At 41.3% G+C, this 10,806-nt stretch overlaps 2 protein-coding genes across 2 annotated transcripts; both read left to right on the top strand.

The window, feature by feature from the left end:
* The first annotated feature begins 3,374 nt into the window (after positions 1 to 3,374).
* LOC123442820 (protein FRA10AC1) lies at positions 3,375 to 10,251 on the top strand. The gene is made up of 11 exons (XM_045118968.1): positions 3,375 to 3,606; positions 4,131 to 4,198; positions 5,884 to 5,965; positions 6,058 to 6,141; positions 6,557 to 6,596; positions 7,975 to 8,020; positions 8,484 to 8,542; positions 8,663 to 8,730; positions 8,922 to 9,038; positions 9,114 to 9,178; positions 9,745 to 10,251. Exons 1-11 carry the CDS (start codon positions 3,551 to 3,553, stop codon positions 9,822 to 9,824), a joined length of 765 nt encoding a protein of 254 aa, XP_044974903.1. The 5' UTR covers positions 3,375 to 3,550; the 3' UTR covers positions 9,825 to 10,251.
* On the top strand, positions 6,604 to 7,968 carry LOC123442821. The gene has a single exon (XM_045118969.1). It carries the CDS (start codon positions 7,043 to 7,045, stop codon positions 7,592 to 7,594), a length of 552 nt encoding a protein of 183 aa, XP_044974904.1. The 5' UTR covers positions 6,604 to 7,042; the 3' UTR covers positions 7,595 to 7,968.
* Positions 10,252 to 10,806: the final 555 nt, after the last annotated feature.

Raw genomic sequence — 10,806 nt, 5'->3', positions numbered from 1 at the left:
AGGTTGAAAGTTGGCATGGTATCACCATTTCACCCACATAGCATGTGCTAAAAAGTTGAGAGGGTTGCGGCAAAAACTGGATGCACTTCGTATACAAATCGGACAATCTCTAACGAAGTATCAGGGTTTCTTACGAAAACTCATGTGTTACAAAAGGGATTTCATTTTTTTGAACTTATTTGAACTCAAGACTTTTTGTGTGTTCAAAATGCACCATTCAATGCCACATCATCAATTTTCAACACTTTCTGAGTTCATTTGGTATTTTTCATGCATTTACTGATTTTTTTGAGCTGAATGACCAAGAAATTAAAAAGCACTACAAATGAAATCTGAATAGGTTGAAAGTTGGCATGGTATCATCATTTCACCCACATAGCATGTGCTAAAAAGTTGAGAGGGTTGTGGCAAAAACTGGATGCACTTCGTGTATAAATCGGACAATCTCTTTTGAAGTATGAGGGTTTCTTATGAAAACTCATCTGTTACAAAAGGGATTTCATTTTTTTGAACTTATTTCAACTCAACTCTTTTTGTGTGTTCAAAATGCACCATTCAAGGCCACATCATAAATTTTCAACACTTTCTGAGTTCATTTGGTATTTTTCATGCATTTACTGATTTTTTGAGCTAAATGACCCAGAAATTAAAAAGCAATACAAATGAACTCGGAATAGGTTGAAAGTTGGCATGGTATCATCATTTCACCCTCATAGCATGTGCTAAAAAGTTGAGAGGGTTGCGGCAAAAATTGGATGCACTTCGTGTACAAATCAGACGATCTCTTTCGAAGTATGAGGGTTTCTTACGAAAACTCATCTGTTACAAAAGGGATTTCATTTTTTAAACTTATTTGAACTCAAGACTTTTTGCGTGTTTAAGATGCACCATTCAAGGCCACATCATCAATTTTCAACACTTTCCGAGTTAATTTGGTTTTTTTCATGCATTTACTGATTTTTTTAGCTAAATGACCCAGAAATTGAAAAGCAATACAAATGAACTATGAATAGGTTGAAAGTTGGCATGGTATCATCATTTCACCCACATAGCATGTGCTAAAAAGTTGAGAGGTTTGCGGAAAAAACTGGATGCACTTCGTGTATATATATGTGGTTGAAATATATGATACCATGAAAAGTAGCAAATGAAGTTAGAAAGGGCTCAACCATTCAAATTTGAAAACTATAATGGCACAAACAAAAACTAAACATATATAAATTGGTCCAAGAAGTACATAATAATACTCATCCAAAGAGTACATAATAATAGCTAGCACAAATATATATACAAGTGTTTGCCGTTGTGAACACTACTCGTGTGAATCGTCTGAATCAGAATGTCTCCAAGCTGGTGTGAGGTGACGCTGGCCATAGTTCATGATTCGAATCTTGCGGTACAACTCGTATGAAACGTATGCATCTTTTATTGCATACTCAATGTTGATAGGGTCAAGTGGGGTCCTCTCCCAATGTCTATGCTGAGACCTTGGGAATTTGGACTTCATATCAGCGTACTCCTCGTCGATCAAGACGACTGCCATATGAGCCATCGAAGTCTTGTCATGTCTAAGCATGAATTTCTCTTGGAGATCATTATGACAGTCAGCTGGTATCTCAATCCCGAAGTTGTGCCTCATCTTCAGCTTGCCGTTCCTTATGTCAACGCTAGCAAAACTTATGCCGCTGCAAAGGAAGTCCATGAGTTCTGGACAATGCTTGTCACTACTACAACAACAACAAATTAAAATGCAACAAATGTTACATACTGCCGCAACAAGGAAAATTGTTTCACTACAACTAAAGAAAAATTGATCTTTATAGGATTCAAATGGAAGATATTGCTATCCTATGCAACAAACCCTCAATTAACTATCCAATGAAACATATATAGAAACTGCATATTGATATCCAATGGAACCTAGAGAGATCACTATATGCACTTTTCATAACCTTGGATCAAAGAACACCGCGGAAAATTGTTTCACTACAACTAAAGAGAAATTGATCTTTATAGGATTTTAATGGAACATATTGCTATCATATGCAATTCTCATATCCTATGAATTGATCAAGAAACCCTCAATTAACTATCCAATGGAACATATATAGAAACTGTATATTTCTATCCAATGGAACCTAGAGAGATCACTATATGCAATTTTCATAACCTTGGATCAAAGAAAGCCTCAAAACATACCTCGCCCATTGAAAGATCAAGACATGGAGTTTGAAACATAGTTGGATGACGGCAACACCTTGTTGATTGGCCGTGTACTCCATATCAAGCCCCAAGAATTGCTCATGCTCCACCGCGGCGTCAAGCCATCCCTACAACTGTCTAAGAAAATGCGGCACCTCCCTGCTGTCGTTCGTGTACACGACATCGAGTTTGGTCTTGCCATGTGCAAGCACCTCTCTGGAGCGAGTTGGCATGGTGGAAGAAGAGAAGGAAAGAAAATAGGGGAAGAAGAGAGAGGAGAAGAACAGAGAATGGCGAGAGACTCTGCTTCGGTTGTGCTTTTCATCGCTGGAAACGACGCGGGAGGCAAACCGTTTGGGCCTTTAGTCCCAGGTTAAGCCACCAACCGAGACTAAACGGTGATACGAACGGTTGCCACCACCACTTAGTCCCGGTTTGATCCACCAACCGAGAGTAAAGGGGGATATGAACGGTTCCGGCCTATTGGTCCCGGTTCGTGTATGAAACCGAGAACAAAGGGGTGACACGAACCGAGACCAATGACCCACGATGCCCGGCCGACGCCCTGGTCTCACAAACCGGGTCCAATGACACCATAGGTCCCGGTTCGTGAATGAACCGAGACTAATGGGATTGCAGACCTTGGACTAAAGCTCTCTTTTGTACTAGTGGTCTTATCCCAATGGCTTAGAGCCTTATGTACCTGGACAGTTTCTCTGCTAGTCCAACATTCTGATCATTCAACCCTATGCCTTGTCAGGCTTCTTCAACCACATTCCGGAAATTTAACTGTCTCAGCCGCGGAGCTTCAAATCTGAGAAAAGCCGGTCCAGTGCTCACACGGGTCACTTTCTCTTTTAAATGCAGCAGCAGCGGTCTATGATAAGGTTTATGGTATTTCAAGTGTTCAACCCTTGCTTCAGAAAACATTTCATTCCAGCTATCCTTCAAGATATCCCAGTGGACTGACAAAAACTCAGCACGCCGGCTTCCATTTCCCTCCTAGTCATCCATGAACCCCGTGAGGTGGTCTGGCCCTTTGTACAGGGGCCCCTTTGTGCTCCGCTGCTAAAAAGGCCAGCCCGTGAAATGGGCTCTAGCGGACTCGGCAAGTTGGTCCAAGAGCGGCCCGCGGCCCACATCGTGGTTCCCTTCTGCCACCCTCCAGCGCCCAGCAGTGCGCCCCTATTCATTCAGACACCCCCGTCGACGCCACCGCCGCCGCACCAGGCGCTCGCGTACCATCCTTCCCCAAATCCCGGCGCGGCATCCTGGCGGTAGGCTGGTGCTCGTGCGCTGGCCGCGGCTGCTGAGGAGCTCAGACGAGGCGAGGCCGAGGCGGAGCGGGATGGCATCGCTGGGGCGGCTCAAATCCACCATCTTCGATAAGGAGGAGAGGAAGATGTAAGGATCTCTGGGTCCCTCTATCTTCCTTCTTCGATTTATCACTCGTCGATCTGCTGCCTTCTATTTTTATTTTTATTTTTATTTTTGCTTGAATCGGCTATAAAAACCCTAGCTTTTTTGTGTTCTGAATTCAGTGCTGTTAAGACTGTTAACGAGAAATGCTCACATGGTTTACTACTTTATAAATATCGATGATACAATGCCCACATGGTTTATACTACTTTTATAATTCTCGAGGATACGCAAACTAATCTCCTTCCAGAAGTAATGATGTGTTTTACAATGTTCTGCACGGTTTACTACTTTTTTTTTTAATCTTGGTGATATGAAAAAAAAAAACGTGTCCGCGAACTGTAATTTACTTCTTGACCCTTAATCGCCTTGTACACGTTAGGGTATCCTAGTGTGCTAATCGAAGGCAATGGTTTTTGGCCATTGGGCATGTCTTTTCGTTAGTTTGCTTGTGCTTCATAGGCTGAATTGTTGCTTCACAACTGTGGATGTCGAATTGATGGATGCAGGCAGTACCAGTCGCACATCCGGGGGCTCAACGCGTACGATCGCCATAAGAAGTTCATGAAGGATTATGGTATGATCTGCTGCTGCTGTTGTTTCCTACAAAAGCATGCTGTTATTATCTTTGCCCCATTTTTTTTCTGATTGACTCTGGATTTGTGTTGGTTATGGTTGAAAGAATAAAATAGCATGGCAACGAAATCATGAGTTAGGTATAAACGTAATTATACTTGGTGGTGGGGGTTCAAAGAACAGGCAAAATTTGTAACTTGCAAGTCCACTAAAAACTTGCATTTCTGATGTAACCACACATACAAACATACTCAGCATGGTGCTCCAAAATTGGCCCGGCTGACTTCTTGTGCTTCTATTTACTAGTTAGCTCAAGTGCCGACCTCTGTATGGAATTCAGCATCCAACACACCACAACTACTATATATGCTTCTGGCTTTGTAATTGATCACAACCATTCATTGTGCTGGTGAGCCTGCTTTAGAGTAGCTTTAAGTCTAATACTATATTTGTACCTTGTCTCAATGCTGAAAAGGAAACTGGGGCAGTGGCATATAATGAGTCATTTATTTGCTTCGTCTTGGTTTCCAAAAGGAACTGAATGTTGAACAGTCCCCTCTACTTGAGGAATAATTGGGGGCTACCTTCATCCATACATGGATTTTGTATTTCTATGTGTAACTTGTCAGCTAGCTTAATACGGACAACATTCTAATATAGATTTTTAATATGGGATTTACTTTTTTTGCCCAATGTCAACCCATAGACAGGTAACATAACGACTACCCCTTTTTGCTGATTGATTCTGGAATTGTGTTAGTTCAGCAAAATGGTTTGGGAATAAAATGGCATGGTAATGAATCATGAGTTCGGCAAGCCAAATTATAATTGGTAGCACTAATAGTGTTCAAAAACAGGGGACACGTTTAAGTCGTAACTTTTAAGTATGCAAAAAACACTTGCAGGTCTGCTGCAACTCCACATACAAACATAGCCATCGATTCTCCAAAATCGATCCCGCAGCCTTCTCGTGCTCCTGTTATTGCTAGTTATTTCAAATGCTGAATTCTGTGTGGAATTGAGCAACCATCGCACTAGAATCTGGTCACGTGTGTAGGCTTCTGCCATTGTAGTTGATTGCAATCATTTAGTATGTTGATGAGCCTGCTTCAGTAGTGCCTTTAATTGTGACATATTGTTACCTTGTCCCGTTGTAAACGTGTGGATAGATGATTGAGTTGCCCTTTCATAGTGAAATGGAAACTGGGGCAATGGCATATAATGAGCTATTTATTTGCTCAGCCTTGGTTTCCCAAAGAAACTGAATGATGAACAGTCCACTCTACTTAAGGAATAATTGGGGGCTACCTTCATCCATACATGGATTGTGTATTTCTACTGTAACCTGTTACCTAGCTTAATATAGATAACATTCTAATATGCATCTTTAACATAGGATTTATGTCCGGGTCTCCAATATATTGATAACCAATCCTGTGCAATGGTGCATTTTTGTTTGCCAAATGTCAACACATAGATAGATCACCGCTTCATTACAAAACTTTTCTTTTAATGCATCCCAATATCACAAAATAGTGGAATGAAACAATAGATCCCTTCGTTGTAGAAAGAATTGGAGATCGGACACTCAACCTTACATTTCTTTTAACCTTAGCGTACAAGATATCCATCATTCATTTTCTGTGTGCCACTGATACGGTGATACATGTCTTTACCTTTCAACAGTTCAGTTTTATGGCCACACGAAAAATGTGGATAACAGTCTGCCCATCAAAACTGATAAAGATACATTGAGAGAAGGATACAGGTCTGAACCACGTCCTATTAACATATGCCTGTGGTTTTAGGAAACTCATAATTTCATACATGCCTCACTTTTCTTCTTCTAACATTTGAAAGGTTCATTCTTTCCGAGGAGGATGACATGGATTCAACTTGGGAGAAGAGGCTGGTCAAACGTTACTATGACAAGCTTTTTAAAGAGTATCCATTTTTAGTATATTTTGGATTGCAATGTTATTTCTATGAGGAAATGTCAGTACATGGCATATTTTTCAGATAATTTTGTGAAATAACAAGTTCATGTATGCTGATGCTAATGTCATTACATATAATTATTTAATAGTTTGGTAATGTAAATATGCATAAGGCATGTGAATGTATCTTAAACCTGTAAAGAGCATATATCTCTTCCTGTCCTCTGTATTGGTATGCTCTTCTGCATGGAGACTTAAGTGCTTCATGATTTCACCTCAATGCCTCATGAACTTGTGCTTTCTGTCAATCAGTATTGATCATTGCTTGTATAAATGGGGGCTGTATTTGATGTGTGTGTGTTGTTCTATTTAATTTTGTAAGACTTAACTATAATGTGCTTAGGGTCCTTAACTTGAGGCAGGTATTGCATTGCTGACATGACCCAGTATAAAAAAGGCAAGGTATGGTGCTTTAACCCTATGTCAATGAATACTGTTTCGTGTTGTAAACATGTAGTTTCTCCTTTAGTCTTGAATGATATACAAAAGAATGCATGGCATTAATTTTGGAGGGACATCTAAAGGCAACAATAGTGTCCTTCCAATTCTGGCCGTGGGGGATGGCAGAACGGGGAGGTCGCGCCAAGGCTATACGCTTGCATCCCCAAACGACGGCGCAAGCAGCGCACCATTGCAGAAGGCCTCCTCAACCACACCTGGGCTAGAGACATCCACGGCCACCTAGGCATCCATGAAATAGGCCAATACTTGCTGCTGTGGCGCGAAACCGAAGGCGTTGTTCTCACCGAGGGACCGGACCAGCTAATCTGGAGGTGGACTTCAAATGGCTGCTACTCTGCGCGCAGTGCGTACCTCGTCACCTTCCAGGGCTCCACTAGCTGCGATGCATGGAAACCTGGAAGAGCTGGGCACCACCCCGCGTCAAGTTCTTCCAATGGCTTGCCAATCTAGACAGGTGCTGGACAGCGGACCGTCTGCGCCGCCGCGGCCTTCAGCACCATCCACGCTGTGTCCTTTGCGACCAAGAGCATGAAACGATGCGCCACTTGCTAGTCACCTGCCCCTTCTCGCGGCAGGTGTGGCATGACACGCTCTCCTGGCTGCGTTTGACATGCCGGCCGCCAGACCAAGAGGCCTCCCTAAACGACTGGTGGATGCAAACCAAGCTGGACACGCCTAAAGCTATGCGCAAGGGCCTCGCCACGGCAACCCTCCTCACAGCATGGATGCTTTGGAAGCACCGCAACTCATGTGTGTTCGACGGCGAACGGCCCTCCACTCCGTGCTTTCGGCAAAGATCAGAGAGGAAGCCTCCCTCTGGATTCAGGCTGGAGCTACCGGCCTTGGGACGATTGTGCCGCCTACCTGGGATGTGCACTAGTCTTGTGCAGGCCTTTCTTTCCTTTTCCTTTTCTTTTCTTTCTTTTGAGCCCCTGTAGCCTCCTTCTCGTAGGCATGTACTGTACATATTCTCTCCCTTATCAATGAAATGAAACGCAAGCCTTTGCGTTTTCCCGAAAAAAAAAGTGTCCTTCCAATTGTGATACTCTTTGGACCTTAATGAATTCATATTTCATAAAAATAATGCACATGCAGGAATAACTAGAAAATTATTTTTTTGGTTGTGAATTTGCATCAATGTGAATATTGCAAGAACCATGTTTGCCAAACAGAAGTGAACAACTATTAACGATATGGCAGTCGTGCATTTTCAGTGGCAGGATGATGAATGGATGCCCAACCAGTTTTTTTTTTCCTTCTAAAATCATCTGCAGTTTTGGATATGAATCCCATCTTACAAGGGTATATTCTCCTGCAGATTGGATTGAGATGGAGAACAGAAAAGGAAGTGATATCTGGCAAAGGTATTCTTAAGCAATCCCGTCTATTAATTTCCATCTAAAATGATTTCTCTGAAAAGTATAACTGAACTTAAATTGTATGAGTATTCTATTGCTATTAACAGACCATTCGAATGGAAGTCTAGAACATAGAAGGGTATTTAAAGATATTGCAATTAAAGGTTACTGAGCTTAAAGCTTTATTTCTTTACACTATTAGGCATACTTTTCTTTTATTTAGCTGTATGTCTGAGTGCAGTTGGGGTGCTTGCACCAAATTATCACCAAACTCAAAAACAAATCATAATTGAATCTCTAAATTTTGGAAGCCATCATTGTAGTGTTCTTTTCTAATTATACTAAGGTGTTAGACAATACAGATTTTTTTTCTTCTGAAAATTGTCTATTTACTTAAAAACGATAGTATATTTCTTGTTCAGAATCAATACAAAATCTTTAGCAATGGTCAGAATATGCTCTTTTGCAGGGCAATTTATCTGTGGCAATAGGCATTGTGATGAAAAACATGGGCTAGGTAGTTATGAGGTATGTTCTTCACTAAAATCCTATTGATCATGCTAAAATGTGTAAAACACAAAACAGATTTTATAAAGAACCGTTTCAGCTGTATTTGTAGCACTTACATTTTTCTCTTATCATTTTCAGGTGAATTTTTCTTATGTTGAAGCAGGGGAGCAGAAACAAGCACTAGTGAAGCTGGTAGCTTGCAAGAGGTTCGTGAATCCACGGTTCCATAATAGGATCTGTTTGAACCAAATTTGGCACTGCTCTTTCTTACCATGATAGTTATATTTCTTTAACTTTTCCTTGGACCACTGAATCTTGCTTTGTCTTTTTGTGCTTTCATTTTGTTCAAGCAAGTTCCCAATTGATTATTTAGCCTGATTGTAGTACATTATGAAAGATGTGCAGAAAAGCTTGCTTATAAGAGGCTAAAGGAGAAAGAGAAAGAGAAAGAGAAGGAGGAGGATCCCTACAGTGAAAAGGAAATTGAGTTGAAAGACCCGGACAAGAGAAAGAGGTATCTTAAGTTCTTGTTCTTGTCTAACCCCATTATTTTGTTATACTACATTCTTTGAATCTGTTCAAACTGCAGAGAACATGAAGAAAGTGATGACACCTCAGAGGATGAGGCCAAGAAAGATAGAAGAAAGAAAAAAGGTACAGCTGATTGCATCCGCCTTTTATATTGGTCATGTACTTCGTTGGGTTGTGGGGCAGGGGTCTAAAGCTTAGTTAATGGCTTGCTTGGATACTGTACTTCTCAGGCAGCCAAATCTCATATAGGGTTTTATAACATCCATGTGGCCTATTGGCACCATCCTTTTTCCTGAAACCCGAGCAACACTTTTCGAGATATTTGGCATCTAAATGTTGAGTTCACTTGACTCAGGGTAATTGTGTGTGTGGTTTCCACCTGGGAATGGGCCCAAGGTCACGGCTGATCTCAGGCCTTGCAAATAAGGCCTATTTAGAACACACATCTTGTGTTTATTCATTTACGAGGCCTATTTAGAACACACATCTTGTGTTTATTCATTTACGCAAATGTCATGGCTCTGCACTCAGTAGAACATATGCCTGCATTGGGCTCACCAGAACCTGCGGCAGCCTTGGGCTTTGTCGATTATTCTGTGCTCATGCATGCATCTTGTGTTTGTTTATTGGGGATCTAGGGATGCCATAGATTCCAGTTGCATGAAACTTACTCTTGCAAAATGCTGCAGATCGGAAGGGAGCTTCTTCAAGGAGTTCAGGAAACAAGGATGAAGGTTTCCAAGAGTTCCTTGAAGGCATGTTCCCATGATCTGGTTATCTGAGTGGCTACAAGAGGTCCTTACATGCTCTTTCAGGGAAAAAACGAGCACGGATCTTGTAACAAAGCCATTAGTACTGGAGTAGCAAATCGTTGCAAATCCGACCCTTGATGTGCTTTGACTACAAGTGAATGTAGGTGCGCCATCTGTATTTATGTGTGCCCATGTTTCATTTTCACATCGCTTTCGTAGCTGTGAGAGATGCATGTTGCTCTCGTGGGTCTACTTTAGTGTTACACTGAAGGAGTGAAGTAAAATTTCAGCAACATTGAATTCCGTATCTATATCAGTGTTCTGGCTGGAGAAGTTCGGTGATGAACTTCTTTATCTATATCAGCTAGCCTGCCTAGTTTCAACCCAAAAAACAGGGATGAACTTGATATTAAATTTGAATTATACCTCGACAGTTGAAAATAAGCAAATTGCAGCTTCCAGTTACTTAATTCTTATTAAAAAAACTGCTTATCTGCACAAAATGTTACAAGTACAACTCTGTAGAAACAGATGGGTGAAAGCGTTGGAGATTGTCGCATATGAAGGGAAGATGCTTCCATCTTGGGTAACAAGAACTGAACCATCTCTTGAGATCAAGCTAATTGATTCGGGATCATGTGAGAGAGGACCGCTGCCATGTCTGGAGAATTTTTTTTTTTTTTGAAATGATGTCTGGAGATCATTTTTTCTTCTTTTCGAAATGATGTCTGGAGATCGTTTTTTTCTTTTCAAAATGATATACGGGTGCCACGGCCGACGACTAGATTAGTTGTTTGTTGCACCTCAGACTGCAATGGTTGCAACATGTTTCATCCATCAGATTGGATGGGGAACCTACTTCTCTTCAAATTGTGCAGTGCTCACATATTCTTCACATTCTGGAATCATATTACATATGTTGACCTGACTTGAGATCACTAACACAAGAACCGCACCGTCTCTGATTCGAGATCACTAACACTCTGATTCAGGGCCCAA

The sequence above is a fragment of the Hordeum vulgare genome, chromosome 3H (genome assembly GCF_904849725.1).
Source record: "Hordeum vulgare subsp. vulgare chromosome 3H, MorexV3_pseudomolecules_assembly, whole genome shotgun sequence".
NCBI lineage: Eukaryota > Viridiplantae > Streptophyta > Magnoliopsida > Poales > Poaceae > Hordeum > Hordeum vulgare.
This window is presented reverse-complemented; position numbering and strand designations above follow the sequence as displayed.